The sequence below is a fragment of the Gymnogyps californianus genome, chromosome 2, assembly GCF_018139145.2.
Source record: "Gymnogyps californianus isolate 813 chromosome 2, ASM1813914v2, whole genome shotgun sequence".
NCBI classification, from domain to species: domain Eukaryota; kingdom Metazoa; phylum Chordata; class Aves; order Accipitriformes; family Cathartidae; genus Gymnogyps; species Gymnogyps californianus.
Window position 1 is genome coordinate 134,063,688 of NC_059472.1, and position 21,928 is coordinate 134,085,615.

The window sequence follows — 21,928 nt, forward strand, 5'->3', positions numbered from 1 at the left end:
GAAACATGCAATTGGTGCATCTTTCTGAAATTCTTGGAATTTGTTGTTGAATCCAGCTAAAACTGGGCATTTTTAAGAGTGTCTATGTGAATATTTCCCTGGAAGTATGTCTAAAATTGCTGGGAGATATTTTAACTGTAATCCATGGGGAGCTATTGATGGTAATAAAAAATACTGTGAGAAGAAAACAGCAGCAAGTGAAACTGCCCTCTCAGAAAGCCCAGGTCTGCTTTGAAGGAAGTGTTGATATTCACCATAAGCCTCAATCATTTCCCAGAGGGCTGTACGGTGCCTTGTAATGACATAATCAAAAAGTAATGGTGTTCTGGACTTAAAGGAAAAAGAAAGCAGGGCCTGATCCGTCTCCCATTGAAATCAAAGAGGATTTTGCGATTGACTTCAGTGAGAACAGAGCTCTGGACACAATCTGTGTGCAGTTTATTTGCACATTTGCTTATCCAAATGCTCCTAACTTTAACCAATAGCGTGTCTAGATGTCTGTCTGGGAGTACGCCTGTACAAATGCATAAGTGTGAGTTTATAATGTGGTTTAATTCAAATTATTCTGGCATTTTAAAAGCATTTCCAGCTACAAAGGACAGCTTTAGCTGATTTCCACCCCAGAATATAGACTTTAATTGGTAAAGTTTGTAACTCACATTTCAGGCTGCAATTCATATTCAATTTCATGCAAGCTAAGGACATAAGCAGATTTTGTATTTGTGAGGTTAATTTTAAAATGATCTTACTATGCAGTCAATTAAAATGTTGCAGCCATTATTTCAAAATGTGAAAAGCTCTACAAATTACCCAACTCATCAGCTATGGTCTTTGGTTTCCTTGAAGGGAAATTTCTTTGATGACCACAAGAAAATTGCAGTAAATGGCAAGTAAGATTGCCATCACAAGTCTGCTGAAAATGCAGGATGAACTCCTGATTGCTTTATTCATGTGAACAACCCCTTCAGAACAGCCCAAAGTCAGGCAAGGTGGCTTACACCAGGAGTTAATTTAGCCTGCTGGGACTCTTTGCATTACTAAAATGAGCATGATTTTGGCTTGTAAATGGGGGGTAGAATTTTATTTCACTTTCTGACGGGCATACATCCATTTTAGAGTAAGCCTTTCAGAATAAAAGTTTACTTCACGTTATAGGAAATGACATTCCTTTTTTAGATTTCCCTTTTCAAAGCATGCCTCAGATTTCTAACTTGTAGCAGAGAGCTTTTGTATAAGTAATAAAAGTCTTTAAAATTAAAATGCTAATCGTAAACAAACCCAAATGCATGAAAGATATAGTCTGACTGCATAACAAAAGAGAATTATATAATTCTATTTGAGTGAAATCTTTCATCTTTGATTTACAGGTTTGAGTCTGCCTATAACTGAAACCATATTGTTCCATATCTTTCATATCATGGCCTTCCCCAAAATCTTGTTTTAATTAAGGTTCCTTTCAGATTTCAGAATAAAAAGCATGACAGTCTTCGCTTATGGCTTTAATATATCTTTTGAGTTTGGAGAATATATAAAAATGAACATCACTTGCTTTTAAAAGCTAAGCCAGCTATCAAATACTGCAAGTTGAATACTTCAAGGTATCTCCCAGGGTTCATTAGGTGAGAAAGTTGTAAACAAAATAAAAGTTGCTGTAGCAGAGTTTTGTTCATTTGAAGTAGTCTTACATACATGCCCTATCTCTTTCTCTGATGGTAAGGCAACACGTGTAACAGTTTAAGCGTTCATTATCAGCTAAAGGCACAACTCTATGTTACGTTCTCAAACATGGAATTAAACAGCTAAAGTCACACTGCAGGGAGATCTTGCTGCATTTTGGGGATCTAAAATAAAGCCTAAACCCTTTGAAGCTTCTTAAGCAACATCAGTTCTCTTGGTGCAGGACTACATAAAAGAATCAGTTCGTATTCACACGACGACCCGTAAAAAACACCCCCAACACAACCTCCACAGAAACACCTGAGCTTCAAATGAGTTGCACGCAGTTACTGAAGATCGCTGCTCTTAGTCAGGACGTAGAAACATTTCAGAACAAACTAAAAACACATTTGAAAAGCCATCCATTTTTCAGAGACTACTTGATCTCTGCTGCACATATGGTGAGAGCTACTGTCAACTACGGAGGGTACAGCACTTTTTTTTAAAGGCAGAAGATCGCTCGTTTCAGAGAATTGTGAATGTGTTTTTATGATAGAAAAGGTTACATGAAATGGAGAGGGATGGCTGGGAAAAGGGAAAAGAAAATAAAGTACCACCAAGCACCGTACTTTGGGGGATTTATAGTACAATAAGAAGTGCTTTCCCTTTAGCTAAAATCCCTCATCGTAATTTACGCACCTTTCACTTATTCAGCTAAGAACTCATTACAGGGGGTTAAAAAATGGCATGTAAAATAAAGGTGGGGTTTTTTTTCATTACACAGAGCAAAGAAAACAAACTCTATTAACAATTTAACACAGTATGAAAAAAATTACCCAGTAAAAAGTGTCAGAAAGTGATTCATGGAGTTTACCGAGTATTTTGCTGGCTGTTGCAATTCTTGTATCTATAATCTATCATGTAGAATTTTGTAATACTCTATTTCACAATTTATGTTGGTGAGTGTGTCAAACAGCATATAAAAAGCATGCTCTAGGCTCTTTCTCCCAAGCCCATTTTACTGTAACTCTAGAATTGTAGCGGTTACATTTAAGGAATCTTTAGGGCCCTTTCAAGTCCATCCAAAGAACAAGTGAAGCTGCTATTCAGAGTTTTGTGCCCAGTGTTTATGTTCCATCTGATCTGTGCCACCCAAGCAGCAGACAAGACATGTCTGAGGGTGTTTTGGGGGGATACACAATGATGTCACCCACAGGAAATATCAGGGAGGACTTGGCACTTCACAAGGCTGGCTCTTCTTCCATGGGCTCGCCAGCAGCTCTGTAAAAATAAACACGCAATCAGAATACGGCACAAGAGTACACAATGACATTGTAGATTTTCATGCATAATCAAAGCTGATTTTTCAGCTCTCTCTGATGTTTATTTGTGTTATTCAGCTATCCATAAATAGAGTTTCTTTCCTAGGAAGTATAAACAAATGTCAAGTGGAAAAACATTTTAGATCCAAGCAATCACTGAAAATGTTCCTGTTTATATTAAAATATGTCAGAATATTTTATAACTTTTTGTCCAGAAATGTACATGCTTTGTGTCAACAGAGTCAAATAATTTCATGAAAAAAATAGCTGTGATACTTTTATTTTACAAGCTTTTGCAACTAAAAATACATGCATTTATTTTTTCAAGTGGGCCGATACCATTAAAGCAGAATAGTTCACTAGTAGCCAAGTAGTCAGCGGTGTTTCTTCTGGGGTTCTTCTTCAGTCCTCTGATTTTTGATTCTGTGCTTTCACAAATGCATTGCCTGCCTGCCTGCAACTTCTGAGACCAAATTCTGAACTCGATCAGCAGATCACTGTCATAGAGAAGGTATCTATTAATAATATCAAATCAGATTATATGTATATCTTTTATTTGAAAGCCTCTGGGAAATATTTAGCTTAGCCAAGATGAGCTCTTTAAAACATCCAGTAAAAAAACAGTGGGGAGATATGCTGAGCTCACGTAACGTGTCGTAATTCCTTGATTCTGACAAGCTACTGCACCTGAGAATTATACTTGCAATTATAAAATGGGAAGCTTCTGAGATCACGGTGAGACCTCACTATTGAAGGGCATAAGAATTTGGACATAAACTATTTTTCACCTCAGTCTGGCAGAATACCATATGACAAATGAGCTTAAGACTTCCTTAAAAATAGTCACTTCAAGCAATTTTGAAATGAGGCGAGAGCAAAAAGTAAATGCAAATTAATAAATGAGATGTTTACCAGTCAAATCTTGTAAGCCAGTCTAATAACTGGCTTCAGTAAAACATCCCTCAGAAAGTACAAACTCATGAGATCCCATGGAAAAAGAAAGTAATTAATGGGGGCTTGCATGGGCTTTGGTAGTTTATTCAGAAAGGAAGCCAGAGAATTTTAAATGAGTCTGGAGTTTATTAAAGTCTTTCCCAATGAAAAATTCAGCAGTGTGTCTTTAAATGATTTTATATAGGTTATTCCTTTATGATTTGGAATGATCACAGCTCGTGTGTTGAAAAACACGTCAGATGAGTGATATATGAAAAAGAAGATATTTTTCAGACTAATCACTTTCCAAAGGGTTATTGACCCTAAAAGATTATTAATCTATAAATCTCAAATCTTTTGTTCCTCACCACACTGTGGAGAATATTTCCTATGTGCAGTAACCACTGCAGCTCCCTCATTCCTGAGAGGTGAGGTGAAGCCCTCTTGCATTCCCTCTTTTTCCCCTCTTGAATTGTTCTGGCTTGCAGGAGAGACGGCACAGTGGCAGCCGGGGTGGGATGGAGCCCAGCCTGCTGCTCAGGCCCTCAGGTGCGATAAAGGATCATGCACAATGTAGGGAATTCATATTGATAGTGTATGTTGCTGTTGTGCTGACCACATGCTTCCACTTTCTCCAGCCACTTTTGGAAGACCTACATGTCCTCTGGCATAATGCAAAACTGCAACAAGCCCTTGTTAAACATCCAAGACCTTATGGGGTTGTCTGGAAGGAGGATAATTTGGAAGCTGGTAACAGTTCAGTTTTTAGGTTCTGCTGTGAGTAAGCAAATGAGAAGAAACAGTTGTCAATAGATTTCAACTGGAGAAAGCAGGAGCAGGAAGGAGTGGAGCTCTGGAAAACCTCTGGAAGTGAAGGTGGGGGGTTGGGTTATTTATAAGGATTTAGGGAAGCAGTACATGCAACAGTCTGTATTTGGCTTCTGGGACTGACATTCTCATGACCATAGTACAATTGAGAGATGATCTTATTCAGGGTTTTAGTCCTGGACAATTTTTCACTGATGAGGGTGCTTCTGAGTGCCAGGACTGACCCTGAGTGCTATATTCTAATATATTCCAATACCTTCCAACAACATGCCAATGTTCTGCATCAGTCAGAGCCTAGGCACCAATAGAAATTTTTATATGCAAGTGCCAGATGCAAGGTCCTTTTTGGAAAAAGAGAGGAGGTTAGGGTGCCCTCGCGAATCCAGCTCTTGTCTCTCACTGGGTACTCTCACAGCCTTCTCAGGTCTTCTTTTGGAAACTTATGTGTATGCTTTAACTTCATTTTATTGGTGTCAGAGAAGTCGCTGTATCTATCCAATGGCTTATCATTAAAAACATACATTTTTATGGGATAACAGCTTAGGCCAGGGTTTTGTGTGAGAGCCAGTAAATTTTTAGGGCCCTTAGTACAGAGAGAAAAACACTGCAGTCCCATAACACTGAGCGGTGAATCAATATATACCCGTTCTGCCGACATCAGAAGTTCTCAAAAAAAGAATCGAGGGGGCAGAGTCTGACAGGCCAAATTTATGTTACTTCAGTTATGTCACTGTTAGTTACATCAGTTCAGTCAGTCTTCCTGTAGCTGACAAGAAGTTGGCATACCAACATAAAACAGGCAAAAAACTCCACGTATTGTATGCTCTGACTGGCTCCTCAGAGATGCAGCTGTGAGCTCGGGTCTGATCCAGGCTGATTCCATGTGGTCAGCAGATTCAGAAAGACACCGATTGGGACTGTAATGATTGTAGAACCACAACTGTGATTTTTCAATAAGGCTTCACTGTGGCTCATTTAAACGGCAGGTTCCTAGGAGCAGAGCCCTCTTGCATTCGCTCTGTTTATTTTGGTGTGCTGGAAAGAGTGCTCACCTATAGTTCTCTATATGTGCAATTCACAGTATGGCAGAATGAAGTAGTCTCTTTGCAGTTAATGCTAAACAAAATGATTCCATTTCAACCTTAAAACAAAAGAAATAGATGAGGCAAAAATCCTACCATATAGATAAAATCTGGCAAAACGTGTGACATCTTAAGTATTGTTCTGTGGCAGTTGAGAATAAATGGCAACCATATTATTTATGAGAATATTATTTAAAATAGATCATATCTACACTTTAAAAAAAAGTTAATATTTAAGAATATAGATAAACCCTGTACATAATCCAAAAAAGTATATGTTTCTCTTACCTTATTTTTTAAATTAGAATTACAGAGATTCCTCATAGCTACATCATCACACACAGAAAAATAAAAATTCAAGGTATGTTTCCAAGTCACAGAAACTACTGAACAAAAGATAGATTTTCTGGCGTGCTATGGCTGTTTTATGCCGTAATCTGTTCCTAATTTAACTCAGCTGTCTCAGGGAAGATCATTGTAATTGAAAAGTGATCCTCTGGTAGCAGAGAGCTGGGGAAAAAGAGGTACATTTCTATACCAAGGAGATGATTCGGAGAGTGTCTAAAGACATCATATAAGAGATCCTGAGTAAGTGTATATCCTAGTAAAAATGGACTTTGCATGGATCAAAGAAAAAGAAACTAAAAGTAAAAACCATCATAGTTTAAGAGCAGAATAAGGTAACTACACGTATACTCTCAAAAGAGGAAGTAAAGTCCAAATAAGGCAAATTAAATAAAATATAAACTCTGGCAAGTTAAATGCAAACCTTCAATGAGGCAGGCCAAACAGAGTCTGAACAGCAACATGTTAAAGGCATACAAAACTAATAATAAAAAGATCTTTCAAAATACATCAGAAGAAATGATCAAAGCATAAAAGGAGCATCAGGGAAGGTAGACCGCAAAAGCAAAATGAACTATTTATATCTGTGTTCACTAGAGAAGTGTCAGGGAGATTTTATTATTTGCAGATGAACTATCTTAAACTGAATCAGCACTAGAACAAAATGATATATTAAACATTGCCAAATTGCTAAGAGCAGATGATATTTGTCCACTGAGTTCTAGGGGAATGCAATTATGATGTTGCTACCGAAATAATTATTGAGCATATTCTACTGCTTAACTCAGCATCCACACAAGAGGCAGAGAAGGTAAGAAATGCAATTCCCCTTTTGGAAACTACCAGAGATACAGTAAGCCTGTATGGGGAAATTGAAAGCAGCTATAATCAGTGACAGAATTAGCAGGCATTTAGGTAATAGTAATTTGGGTAAGAGTTATGTTTTAACACTTACAGAGAAAGCAAGCATTACAAATTTATTAGACGTTTCTGAAGAAAATGAAGGAAGAGAGATCAAGTGATATCCCTGTGCAAAGAAAGTCTTCCAACAATTTTATCCAAATGCTTTGAGGAACCTAGGTTATGAGAGAAGGCCCTCTCATAGATTAACAATCCATCAAAAGTAGGAAACGGATAATAATATTCGTGAATTTTCACCATGGAGGGATTCTCCAGAGCATCTCAAAAAGACTTGGCAGACTACAAGTAGATAGACGTAGGTGATAATGTTTGTTGGTGATACCAAATTACCTATACTAGTCAGTTCTAAAGCCCATAACAGCATTTCTGAGTGGAAAAGAAGGTAAACAAACTAACACACAATACACAAAATAGCAGGGAGGACAGCTTTAATTGTTTACAAATAGTGATGGCTACGACTGAGAGCCTGGAGTTAATGGTAGAAGAGCAGAGAGCAACAGAAACAAGAAAAAATCCCCAACATTAAGCTACTGTGTAAATCCACAGTGTGCCCAACATGTGGAGTCCTGCATACAGTTCTTACTCCATGTCAAAGAAAACTAGAAAAGGCACAGAGCAGGGCAAGAATCATCCGAGGTAAGAAATTATTTTCATACCAGGAGGAATATAGAGTCTTGAGACAGCTGAAGCCTTTAAAACCAGAAATGGGGCAGAGACTATGAGTAAGAAAAGAGCTGCTTTTATTTCTCACGATGCAAGAACTATGTGTTCCCCAGTGAATTTATCAGTTAATAAAATTAGAGCAAAGAAAAAGTGCAATGTCTGATGAGGCTGTGGGATTCACTACCTGATTGCCAAAGGTGTAAGCTGGTTCAAAAAAAGCTTTGAGAATTTTATGCCTGGGTAGGTATCCTGGAGGCTTCTACATCAGATGGGTCAGATACAACTGTTGAGATCTACTGACTCACCAGGGCAAGGCTGGCTCTCAGACTCCTCTGCTCCTGATTCTCTTCCTTATGCACCCACCACCAGGGCCTGAGAGGAAGGTGGGCCAGATAAGGCTGCAGCCTGACCTGGGGAAGCTGTTCTTCAGCTCCTGAGCCTGGCTGTGATTGCAGATCCTGTGGGGTACGTCCAGGTAGGTGCAGGTTACTCAGCACAGCTGAGGTGGATACCCAAATAATGAAATGCTGAGTGAAGCTTTATGAGTTGATACACAAACACAGCAAGCGACCCTAGGTGGTGGCTAGCTATACCCCATGATCCAATCAGTTGCTCTAGTATGTAATAGAATGTATGTAATATAATGCAATGTGACTGAAACTGCTACTGGTAGCTCTGTAACACTAAGAGTAATACCTAAAAATTACACCTTGTTTCCATTTCCATTTGAGTAAAATCTATGCTCAGCTGAATGAGGGCTGTAAAGTCAAATTCGGATAAATGTCATTCTCAAGATTTACTGTTTGCTGTAAAAACAGTAAGTGCAAGAGATTTCCCTCCACACCCTTTTATTTTTCCATTTTAAAAGGAAACATACAGAAGCTCCAATGTATCAGGGACAGCACTGTACTAAATATTTTCATAGCACAATTTCTGAAATGGATGTCTGGCCAAAGCAAAATTCTAATCAGCTAAATCTGTACCTCACATAGGGAATAAGCAGTTATCAACACACAAAAGTTATGGTAGTTAGAAATATTTTATAGGGCATGCCTGTTCCTTTAATTGCATCTGTATTTAAATCTGTGTTAGCATCATTCATGTTTTCTTTCCTATCCACAAACTCTTTTTTCTATATCTGTTCTCTTCTAAAGTCTATAATCAAGTTTCAATTGGACCTTAAAATGCAGAGTTGTGCTTTGGTAAAATAAAACACTAGAAGCATAGCAGCTTTTCACGGTTTTCTTCATTTAGCCTGCCAGAGAAAATCAAATAAAAAAATAATCGGCACTGTCACTTGAAGAAAAGAAAGAAAGAGAGAAGAAAGAAAGAGAAATACTTAAGATGGGCCATAGCCAGGAGCATTTTATCCTGTATTCATCAGTGGTAAATGAGTCAGATATGAGTTGGCCAGGAAAAGAGCTGCTTTACCCAAAATCTGAGTTTAAAGTGAGTCATCTCACTCCAAACACCAATATATCCTCCAACATAACTGGCAAGAGTTTCCCGCAAAGAGACTCTTGCTGCCGCTCTCTTCATCTGGAGGCCTGACCATCCAAAGCTGAAGTCAACAGGATCTCTACCATCAATTCAGTGAAACAGGGTTAGAGGTGCAGGCCAGAATTATCAGCCTGGCTGACCATGGTGGGAACTAAAAGAAAGTAAATCGGCTCTTGGCACAATGAAGGAACCCTTCAGGCTGCCCTCTCAGCCACGGCACTTTCTGCTCTGATCCCGCCCTACCTGTCACAACCAACTTTCCCCAAAAAACACTCAATGCAAAGGCTTGCAACAGGTCTTCAGGAGGTGGCCCCCATCTACAATGGGGGGAGGAGGGGCACATCTACAGTGGCCTCATCAAGAGGGCTTGAGAGCCCAGACAACTCCTCACGTCTCTGCAACCCTGTCGTTCAGCCGTAGAAAGGGGCTGGAGAAGGAGCATTGCATACTTGGTCCTTAATTACAACAAACATAACAAATGTGAAAAAGCAAATTGGACTCATCACTCCATTACTGCAGTTTGTGTCGGTATGTGCCTATGAAATGCACGGTTTGTTTTCGTGAAATGAATGAGATTGTACTGGCATGAAACCAGAGTGTGCAATGTTGAATCAGTCCCTGGATGTATGAACCTGCGCTGGACGTTTATTCGTGCTCAAAGTGCAGGCAGGTCCTCTCAGGTCTCCCCGCAGCTCAGAGGACTCCCGAAATCAGACCTTCAGGGTGACCATTTTTGATTCCATATTCCTCCTTACATTCAGCAGGAAGAAAACAAAGAGAATGATGTCCCGAAGCCTCAGAAAACCTAACTATCAATTTTGGCCCAGTGGGACAGCACTTATATTGTCCTGTCACTCTCTGATGGCAATCTGGCTTCGGGTGACTTCTTTGTGGGTTACGAATGTGGACACAGACTTAGGAACGCATGGGTGCATAGGTTTTTTTTGTGCTGCTGAAAAATCTCTGCAGCACCACAGAAGAAATTTCAAACGAAGCCATTTTTCCACAGAACAATTCATCACAACGGATTCATCCCTATAAGAGTCCAGAACTGATGAAGTGTAATGAATCTGGCAGCCACATGAATTCCACTTGTGTACATTTCAGCACATCCGTTTTTTTCCATTTCTCTCAGCTCCGCCCTGAAATTCTGTTTTCAGAATGGGTGGAAACTGTCACAGGTTATCAGTAGGTAGGTAATAAATACAATAATTAAGTGCAGCGTTAGTCAAAGGGTTATTTTGTTCAAATCATGTAGGATCAGCAGTTGCTCTCAATGGCTGTAGTTTTAAGTGAGTGGAGGCGCAGAACAAATACAATTCTTGTTATTCTGAGCAATGTAAAAATACACAAAATTATCCACACCCTTTTTCAGACAATTTAAAGCTTTGCTTTGTTTGACTGCATTAGTTCCAACACTTTAACTAAAATTCTTTATATTTCAGAGCTATGCACACACGAGCAGGCACCTTTATGTCCCTGGCTAGCAGAAGTGTCTCGTAACTGTCACAAATTTATACGACAAACCTTACACTATTCCTTAGATGAGCACTGATTAACACTCTCACAAATCTAAAATATGTCTGCCGTTCATCATGGATTCTTCCCTAAGCTTTTATGGGTTTGTTTGCAGTAACACTAGCACAACAATAGCCATAGCATATTAAAATATAATTACAATCAGAAAGGTAATTATGTAAATACTGTGAACTTTACTAGCTAGCTCTGCTAGTGTGTCCCTTTGAGCCATGTCTGTTAACTCATTGACAGATGAGCGCTCTCACTGTTGTGGGAGATGTTCACTCCCAAACGCATCCATAGCTTTTAGCACTGCACTATTTCCCCGGATGCCTATCAGTTCAGTTCCGATTAAGAGCCAACGCAGGAGGCAAGAACCGAATCAAACAAGTAGCTGTCAGGACGTAGGAGCCATGGATCCTGCTGGCTCCACTCCCACCACCGCTCTGCCTACCCACAGCTCCCTCCTTTCTCTCCTGTTGTTACACAGCTCTGCTCCACAGGCTGCAGGGAGCTGATGAGTCTCCTTATAAGGGTTTTTTCTCCTTTCCTTCACCCTCCCCTGTTTTCTCTGTGTGATGGAAACCGAATGGTGCCACTGCATTTTGGGTCTTCTTCTACCGGTGAAGGCCAGGAAAGTTTGTCCTTAAAACAAGTAAACAGGGAACTCCAGGAACCTCTGCAGCGGCTTTTCTGATTCCTAACAACTCTTTGAAGAAATACTGTTTTGTAGATGACACAGTATTCAGTAGCTATCAGTCTTTTTCATCTCTAATTGGCAAAAAACCACAACAGCAGTTACTGTATCATTTTCTCAATTTGTGAAACTGAAAGCAATCTTCATTAACATAAAAAGCAGCTGACAAGCTGGAAAAAACAGCATTCTCATTCTTTGCTGGTGTACCTTCACCTTGGTAGACAGAAAATGTTGGCCCTAATCCTGGTCAGGATTGATTTAAGTTTTATACTGGCACCGTTCCATTGCTTCCAGGGAAGTAATTTTTAATGCTTGTCTAATATAATTTAATAATGATTTAAGTCCATCCTTATTAAATTTACCTGACCGTGTGTTAAATACCTTCCTAGAAAATTAAAACTAAACCAGCTTTGAATAGCTTCCAATGAGAAGAATATGGTTGATGACACTTGATCATGTCTATTTTCCTCACAAGGATATTGCACTTTTTATGTAGTGGACAGCATTAGACATGAGGAGAAAACAAGGTTCTTGTACTAATTATGAACCTTAGTAAAGAATTACACATGCCAAAAAAATACCTGCTAGCATAGAATACCTCTGCTTTCAGTGGCCCAGTGAGAGAATTCAAATCCAGGGATGAAAAATTCCGGGTACCTCAATTAGCAGATAATTTTGAAACAACCCTTAGTCTCACTGTCTTCATCTCACTTGACTGGAGCAAAAGCCTTGTTCCCTACAATAATTGCATACGCTTACCTGCTGCCTTCCTGAGGGATACACTGCTCAACATCCACTGAAAGAGAGGCCATAGCAGATACCGTTTCTGTCTCCTCCCTCTCTTGTTTCTGAGACTCAGCCAGAGCACAATCCACTGGCACAGAGTATGGCTCCACTGACTTCCAGTACTTGCCTAAGGAAAACACACATAATAATTTATGGGAATTTTAGCTAGCATGGTGGTACAAGCATAATAATCACTTAGTTCAACACTGAGTGATTATAATTTAAAATCACTGCGGTGTAAGCAGTACAGTTGAAATTTCAGACTGCAGTGAAGAGGTATATTTCTGAACCTAAGAATGCCAAGTTGGAAAGTGCTTTCATTCCAAGGGCTGTGTCACGCCCTTCCCCAGAAGGTAATAAACTGGAGGAGTAACACACAGACTAATGAACGCATACTGTCAGACAGGTTATTGGCTTTATCTACGCAAGGTGAAGGGAGTTCAGGGCAGGGTTAATACCTAGAAGCTCTGATATGGCAGACAGTTGATGCATATACAGCAAATAGGACTAGAAAAATGAACATTGTTGTACAAAGTGCTCACACAGCACTGTCTTGAAAAGGAAAAAAGTCAGAAATGCCAGCTCGGACTGAAGTGATGTTGCCAGAACAATCAGGTTTGTTAGTCCTGGATGTTCTTTCTCCTTCAACCTCAGGGCGTATACTAGAACAATAATTTATTTAAAACTTTCATATATGAACTGGCCGTTGCTGGAAAGCTGCCAGATATCGTAAGGAACAGAGCTTTCTGGTTTGCTGTGTAAAAACACAGCAGTGGATTAAAAGCATGAGTGTTCTCAGCTTTCTGCCTGCAACAGAAGAGACAGTAAGAAGCTTCTCAAGCAACGCAAACAATAATGGCAGGTGACTCTTCGTCAACATATAAAATGGTCTGCTGCTGCAGTGTTACTAAGAAACAGAGGTTGATTAGTGGTAACCAGGTGAACAAGTAAGAATTTACATATGTATTTCTTACGGTCCAGTAATTCACCGAGCAGTCACTAATTGCCAGGTGGATGACACCTGGAAATTAGGAGCTTTGGGAAGGCTGGGAGCTCTGGACCAGAGCTTGTTCAGTGTTTAGCAAGAAGCTTCCAGCAGCTGCTGCAGAGGTTGGATCAGGGTACTTATCTGGGAATTAGATGGAGGGTTTCAACAGCTGTGAAAGAGAGGGGATCAAGTAGGGGACTTTTCCGAAGGCTAAAAGGAGGATTTTGGCAGCTGGGCAGCGGGCTGAGTTGAGGTGCTTATCCAGAGGGTAGCTGGAGGCTTTGACAGCTGGGAGGCCAGGCCAGCGGTGGTGCTGCCTGTGCTGCACAAAGGCTGCTGAAAACTCCCTCTTTGGTAACACAGCCCTCAACAGAGTTTCAGGCTTTTCGAAAGATGAACTTTTCCCTCTAGTGAGAAAGCAGCTGTCAATAAAGCCTGAAAACGTCTTTATTCAGAAACATCATTGCAAGATGAAAGCCCAAGTCAATCTGCAAGAACAACCAGTGAGCATGGCCAGCGTGTTTCTTTGAACTCTAATAGTGTGCACGTTTGAGTAGTTAACAGAATCTTTAAATAACAGGGACCTTCTGGGGATAAAATGTAAAGTGTATTAAGTATCCTACAAAGTTGAGATTAAGTGTTAGGAGGTTGGCTTTACTCCAAAAGCATGAAAGACACAGCTAAAAAGTTATGTACATAACAGTAGGCTCTATGATTGGAGCCTGGCAAATTTTATACAAACAAGACAAAAATATTCTCTATTATTACTGTGCTCAGAGACCATATTCTCTATTCATTAAAAAATACACTAAAAACAAACAAAAAAGTTATATGAGCATTCCACAATGTTCTCACAGATCATATGTGCAAAAGTCAGTCTTTGCAATATACACCCAATTCAAACCCTATAATTTATGAGCTAAATGTTCGCAGAGTGGGTGGGGTTTTTGTTGCAGAAACAGATGTGCAAGAAAATCAAATCTGTTGGCATGGGAATAATACCCCCTCTTGCCTATAAAAGAAATGAACCCATGTTCACTGCTGGAGTTTTCAAGGGCTCTTATTCATAAAATAAAATATTAGTACCCAGCTACCACTGTGTTGCTCTCCTGCAGCAACAATAAAACAGCATCAGTGAGGATTGCTACATCGCATTCGTTCATTCACACACAGGCTCACACACCAGCTGCCCCTTGAATCCTGACTTTCTTATAACACTAAAACTCAGGGCCAATTCAAGCATATTAGTGGGCTCTCTGTGCCCATTTAACTGCCCTTCACTCCCAAGCGATCGGTGATTTTCCTTGTTTCCCTGCATTGAGAACTGTATTATGAGAGGGGCTTCAGCGATAAAGAGGGAGAGCAGAGTCAGGCCAGGAAGCAGGTGGCAGCACCTATGCTGCAGTGGAGGGTCTTGGAGAAGGGGAGTACATGGCAGGGTGTTCGTGGTTTGTGGGAGCAAATTTTAAAGCAGTCCCAATTAGGAATAGCATCCAGGTAGCAGTGGGTACTTCATGCAAAGAGGGTTTTCTGACGCTTGTGAAAAAGCAATGGTAGCTTTTTCTTTAAAATCAGAAAGCTGTACCTTACAAACACCTGTGGTAAGCAGAACAGCTTTGCAAGCTTCTTTTTATAAAGAACAACATTTATATGTTGTGCACAAAACATACAGGGCTTGCATGTGTGCTCAACCAAAAGATTTGTAGGCAAAGTCTTGTGGAACGGAGAGGCAATCACAGCATGCAGCTGCAAAGGAGCTTTGTTAGAAACCCTAGGTATGCTGTGGATTGACAATTAAATGAGCTCGAAAAGCATCTGCCTCAAACTGCTCACATCTCTGAAAATGCCATTTCTACTGTGCTATACTGGAATGTGAAATTCTACCGGTCCTGTTACATTCATTGAGAAGAACTTGGTGGAGCTCAGGGGAAAGAATGAAGCATACTGCTGGTTTCATTCATACAAAACTTGACGAGCAATCACGGCTTGCAAGAATAAACAATGAAACCAAATCAGTCTTCTAGGTATGCTTTGGCTTTCAGCATGAAAATGTGCTTAAGTCTCCCTCAAAGATTTGTGGGAGCACTGATTATTACCAGGAAATAATAAAAGTGAATATTTCTGTCACTGTTACAGGCATTTGTAATTGCCTTTCACAGATTTGGACATGCCGTACCATGGCTTGCTTGAAAAAAACAGTTTGGGGGTGGTATTCAAGCTAGTGAACAGGATTGTTTAGAAATACCATATTACATGGGTGTGGGAACTACTACTTCCAAATGCATTACATTTCCAAAGGAGCTTTGGAAATGTCCTTCACTGTCACAAACAAAACATTTATACAAATTCCATTCTAGTTAGAAAAAAGCTGTTTCCTCTAATTGTCTAACTAAGAACTGTATCTTCAATTTTTTGCAGCAAACACAGAAGAGGTTTGTTTGTCTAAAATACTGCTAATATTCATTATCAAAGTTGGATCACAGAAATGCAGACTCAATATACATGCAATCATCCAAACAAATCAGGCTTTCTCAGTATCTCTCGAGGTGCTACCCCACAGCCTAATGCTTTTCAGCCTGTATAACTCCCTATAATATTCAACATGTACTTGCTTCTCTTAATTCTGTCTAAATATGCATCCTCCATAAAGCTGCACTAAACTTCCTCAATGCTCCTTTCCGTCATCCAAGCATATTCCTCTCTAATACTTGGTCTCTCTCCAGACAAAATGATGTATGCATAACCTTTCAGGTAATAGCTGCAGGAAAAGACAGAATATTGTGTATAAACAACTCCAAACCCTGAGCAGCCCCAACTTAGGTTTCAGAAGCACAGCCCACTGGACTGCCGTGACTGTACCAGCTCAGCTCAACCTAAGCTTGTTCTGAACAAGCAAAGTTAAGCCACTCTGCAGAGCTCTGAACAATGTTTTTAGACACACACTATATATTTGTTCCTAAATCCCTTCCTACTTTCTGAACTGCCATCGTTTGTGTGTATTTCTAGTAAGACACTATGCTTTCCTGGAGCCAGTATTTATTTTTTTTCTCAATTCACCCTTTTTTTGTTTCAGATCCGCTTTCATTTAGTACGTGTCTGATTTAAAACAGAATTGCATGTTCTTTCTTCATGTCTGTGGCCTGTGTGCAGATTTCTGTCCTTATCATTTGTAAATCTGCTCTATCTTGCACAGTACCTGAATTTCCTTAACTTGCTGATTCCTTCCAGATCATTAACAGGGAATTTTAAGGAAGATACTAACTCATGAGCTACCCTAGGACATACCACCCAGCAAAAACAACTTACTGGAATTTATCATATACAGCTGATTTACTTAGAGCGTTTGCATATCTGGGTGACTATTGGATATGAAGGATGAATTATATATCTACAATGAATTTTAATTATTACTTTACAACTAAAATCAGGTTGATAATTACTGCATGATCAATGGATAATGCATGGTGTCCCTTTTAAAAACTGCATTTATTTTATACAGATGAATCCCAATTATTTGTGATTCATCTAACATGAAGGAAAACATTTGTTATCCATTTGTTATTGTTAAGGAGCCAGCAAACAGTAGAAGTCAGGAAGCTCCCACTGCTTTCGTAAAATGGCAGAGAGCAGAAGATCAGAGAATTTAAGGGAATTCTGCTCAGTTGGATTAAGGCAACTGGTGGCAAAGAGAAAATTTTTCAGTGAGACCAGAGCAAATGTCTTAAAGCATCTGGGTAGTAAAGGGCTGGGGTCAGGGCACACAAGTGAAGCAATCAAGTACCCTCTGCACCAGAAACAGAATAAAATAATGTATTTGTTAGCATTGTTCCATGGATCAGTGCCCGTTTTGAGCTTTTCAACTTTATCTCAAGCTCCTATACATCTCAAAGCGGGTAACTTGTAAAGGGCTGCGCAAACAGAATCTGAAGAAACAATTTGTTAGAGCTCTAATTTACCTGTCTGTTCCTGTCCCTCACTGACAAACATCTATTTCATCCAAGCTGCTCTGGAATGGAAAGATTTGGGAATATTCAGGAATCAGAAAGCTCTAAATAATTTCAATGGGTTCGTTTTTCAGGGCTAAATATGTAGCAGAAACAAAGGGCTGTCAAAGCAACAAAAATAAAAGCATATATGTATACACACACTAGACACAGCATGTTGGTTTATACATAAAACATTTGCCCACTCTTTTCTCTGAAACAATAGTTTAATGTCTATGACATTAATTAATGATAAAAAATACCCCAAACCCACCAACCCACCAACCCAAACTGAGAAACATACTTTGAATTTCAGTGGTCTTTTTTAAAGAAGCTATTGCATTCATATTGGGGATTTGGTGCACAATATCTTCCGGGAGAGGCTCCAGCTGCAAGAATAGAACAGAATAATATAAATTTTCAATAAGCCACAGGGAAGTAAAACAAACTGAAACAATCTAATCCTCAGGAAAAGCTCAGCCCAAGAACTGGTTAACATTTTGCTGGTATCAGTTCTAAAAGTATAGCCATGATTTTGTTTTCTGTTTTCCAGCCATGTAATTGAATTCCAAGGGGCTTTTCTATTGGCTGCAAGACTAATCTATGGAGTCTCTGAAGCAGGTGCATGTCTGTGTATTATTCATTAAAAAAATGCTAGTTATTTGTGTAATTTTTGTAGGTTCCTCACAAACCAAATTCCACTGTGTCTGTATACGCAGCTGGGCACTCCAAATAAAACCTTGCTGAAGCCACACTGGAACCGAAGTGTGCACTCTATTATCTTTATTTTTCTGGTGTTATTACATCTAACCATCTTACACATTTTAAGATTTAGAGGGGAAAACTGTAAAACACAGCTGCTTTTACTAGCTTTGCATTAATTTCGAATAAAGTAGTAGATAAAAAATGGTTACGCAGATCAGCAGTAAGAGTTCTCTAAGTCAGTTTTTTATAGTCAGCTGCATTTTAATTGTATATGCTTTGAGTAGGGGTGCATCATAGTAAATTAGCAGAAGGAAGTGTTCAGTTACTGCACAGTTATTTTTGCCCTGCAATGGATAGATATATCAAGCAAACTACATTTTGAAATTCATCCACATGTGGTTTTTTGTCCACCTTCCATACATTTTCTCCTAGAAAAAGGGTAAAAGATTGTTTGGGCTAAATGCCTCTTCTTGTACTGTAGTAACTGTATTCTCCTTGAACTATGCTTAGAGTCCAGCCAGTTTTTCCGCTCTCCGGCATAGACTGCTAGGGCTGGGCATGGAGGCATGCTTCCTGTGGAGCCAGGAGTAGCAACTGTGTCAAGGTGGACAAGGAAGAGCAATATCAATACCGATTTCTCCTCTTAAAGCTAAGGAAGTTTGACCACCGTTGACAGGAGACATCTGTACTGCAGACAAAACTCCTTTCTTAAGCATGCCTGGGTCTACTTTAAACTAGGACAAGTGAAGCCCACCCAAGGAGCTTCCTCTGTGAAGTTAATAGTTCAGTAGCCATCATATATTGTCCTCCAGGTTGCTACTGCTGCATTGCTACCCACCAACTAGATAAAATCAGCTTTGATCCAAGTACACAAAGTGGGAAGTAACTGCAATGTAGATACTCCCTTAGTGGTGCTATTTTAAGCAAGCTCAGCTACAAATCCCAGAACTTCTGGAATCCTACCATTATGATCAGCAGTGAATGCCTGTTGGTGATAAAGACATTACAAATATCACCAGTCTTTTGGAGTCTTGGTGACTAAAATGAATAGGGCTGTTCATGTCTTTATTTCCTTAGAATCCCATATGGGATTGCAGCTGAAAGATTTCCTTGTGGCTAGAAACAATAGCACTATGTTTTGTTTTGAAATAGCATAAATCACTCCATTCTGCGCAGTGAGCAAGTGTGCAGAGAAGTGCTGGTAGGACCTGACTGGGTCCCAACTCGGTTACCGAGGTGGCCAAACCGCAAAGGAAGATTGTTGCTATCTAATATGTATAATGGATTAGAACAAAGAGAGCAATTACAATAAAAATAATATTTACAGATACATTTGCAATTCTTAAACCACATTTACTTCATGATCTTCATAGGTTACTCTATTTGGTAACTCTTGCAGGTACCTGGGGGAAAACTGCGTATTTACAAAAATGCCCACCAACAGATCAAGCTTCACAGATTTTAGAACAATAATCCATATAATAATCTTAATAATCCATACCTTGGGTTATGTAGATAAATAGTGCTTGCTTTTATCACTTGTTATTTTCTGTTTAAAGTAATCTATCATTTGGCCAGGAAGAGAACAAAATCCTGAAGTTCTATTTCATCGTACTGGGTGCAGGAACACAGAAGGGGAAGCAAACAGTAGCTTAACATTCTGTTTTGGCAATTTCCTAATTCCTAAGGCTTTGATGACCAATTCACTCCCCTGAAGTAGGACAAAATAGCTCCAGGCTCTAACAGTAGGAATAATAGTACAAGGTATGGAATTGCCATACTGCAAGATGTGAGAGCTGTGTCTTGCTTTGCCCTTTGAGTACCTTGAGATTCTTTCTGCAGACCTCTTGTACTAATTATTAAGCTGGGATCAACTGATGTAGATATAGCTAGAGGAGATTTCCTATTAAAAGGTGAATATTTAGTTGCCTTCTTGAGAGCTGGATTTTTGCAGGAGCCAAAAATACTCTTGATTTTTCCTAATATATCAATGACACCTCTTTATTTATCTGTACAGAAATAAATTTTTTAACAAGTAGGTTGCATTTGAATATCTAGACATATCAGATGAATATTTAGAAATGGCAGATGTGCTTTTAGAAATCAGGATAAGCTGATGAATCATTAAAGAAAAGATGAATTATCCCAATCATTACTCTATCTGTTGGCTCTACTATCAGATCTGTAGGTGATGTGAGTATAATAGTCATGTTTGATCATTTCCTTAACTCTTTTTGCCACAAAACTTTCATTTCGTATCCCAAGCTTGGCTTTTGCTCCAGAGCTGTTCTGCCTCCTCATCCTTAGGGATAGCCAGACAGACTTTGGATCCTCTTCCATATCAGGGAAACCTTATCAGGCTCCACAAGTAAGTTCATTACATCATATGCCCTGCTCAGCCCAAAATGCAGTACCATCACAAAAACACTGTAGAAATAAAGCCAGTGGGTTATGGCAGCTATTTCTATAAACTTTGAAATGAGACTGTCTGCATTTGACAGAATGATTTCTGTTGGCAGCTATCCACTGGTTGGATACAACTGTATAGACATAGAGGTGTCCCTGGAAAATATCAGCCGTTAGACCCAACAGTGAACAAAAGAAATTACTCTACACCTGGCATGTATGGCACCATCACCTTCCCTCCTACACTTACTGGCATTCAGATCATGAAGTCTATTAAATCTGGAGGCTAACAGAAAGGAAGCTGAAAAGACCACTGGAAATACACTGTCAGGAAAGAAATCTTTCAGAGAAGAACTCAAGTCTGCAGAAATAACCAAACCACTGGAGAGACAGTTTGGAGCAGACACAAAGGGCCACATTTTCAAAGCTTTTACATGACTGAATTGGGCTTTTGTCCCCAAAGTAGCAGATGAAAGTAGAAACTGTGTCCACTAATCATTTTCAAAATAGGAAAAACAATGTAAATGGGCAAAAATCACTTGGGCTGCCAAAGTCTGCCAGAGGCATATCAACAAATGTTTGAACAAGGAATTAACGATGGAAATTTCATGTGCCCAGAAAATGATCTGAATTGATCCTTGGGAACGTGGAGACAATCTGAAACTACAGCAGTCTGTACTGAGCTGGAAATTCTAGCAATATCTGCTTTGTCCTTAGCACTGTCATGTTTTAAAGCACCAAGATTATCTTCAGTGAAAATCGTTGTGGAGTGCAGTTAGAGATATCTGACAAGCGAGACAATTGCAAGCATAAGGTAAGTAGCATGGAGAGTCCTGACAGAAGCAGAGGAAGGGGAGAAGGCAGGCAGGCTCCTCAGGGATGCCGAGGCTGCAGGGGGAAGCACTACAACCTCTCTTTCTCGGATACACTGTGCAAGAAACATATTTGCTCTTAGGGTTGCCCATAATTACAGAGGACTAAGTTCAAAGATCTTACAGGTCCTCTGTGTTCTTATATTAGCAATCTTGTCAAAGTTTCTGCACTTTCTGTTTCTATATAAGAACTTTAGGCAGGTATTTTTGTGATCCACTGTTACAATGTGCTACATAAACAAGTCAGTTTTCGGTAGGGAATAGGTTCAAAGGCACAAAGGGTCATTAGCACCTACCAGCCCCCAAAAACCAAGGGATGCCTTGGAATTATGTAACTTTGGAATCAGCATATTCTCTGTTTCCTTGGCCAAACCACTTCCTGACTAGCACTGCCGACCTTGGGGACTTTGATGTCACCATGCTGACCTCTGGCACATACATTGCTGCAGTTTCCTACCCCATCTAATTCTCTATTTCTGGGCCAATTTCTAGACTCTGGGTTTATGCAAGCAGCAATTGACAGGTGGCTTAGACTCAGTGTTAATTATTTTCTAGTATTAGACTCAGATTAACAATGAGGATGTGAGATTGTGACCAAGTTTACCATGCAATTTAAAATTGATCTCAGGCCATATTCACTTCCATGAATATTTCCATTTTGGAGAGAGAAATGCTTACCTGTTCTGGTAAATAACCCCTTTTAATGCAGTCCAGGCCCTCTTG

General features: G+C 39.6%; 1 protein-coding gene across 1 annotated transcript in view; it reads right to left on the minus strand.

Moving 5' to 3' along the window:
- Nucleotides 1–2,897: 2,897 nt before the first annotated feature.
- HDAC9 (histone deacetylase 9) overlaps nucleotides 2,898–21,928 on the minus strand; it is a 488,764-nt gene continuing 469,733 nt past the window's right edge. Inside the window, exons 25-27 of the mRNA XM_050892726.1 lie at nucleotides 17,527–17,611; nucleotides 12,225–12,378; nucleotides 2,898–2,937 (exon numbers count right to left, since the gene is read on the minus strand). Of these exons, the coding sequence (XP_050748683.1) occupies nucleotides 2,898–2,937; nucleotides 12,225–12,378; nucleotides 17,527–17,611 (279 nt within the window). The remainder of the gene's footprint in view (nucleotides 2,938–12,224; nucleotides 12,379–17,526; nucleotides 17,612–21,928) is intronic.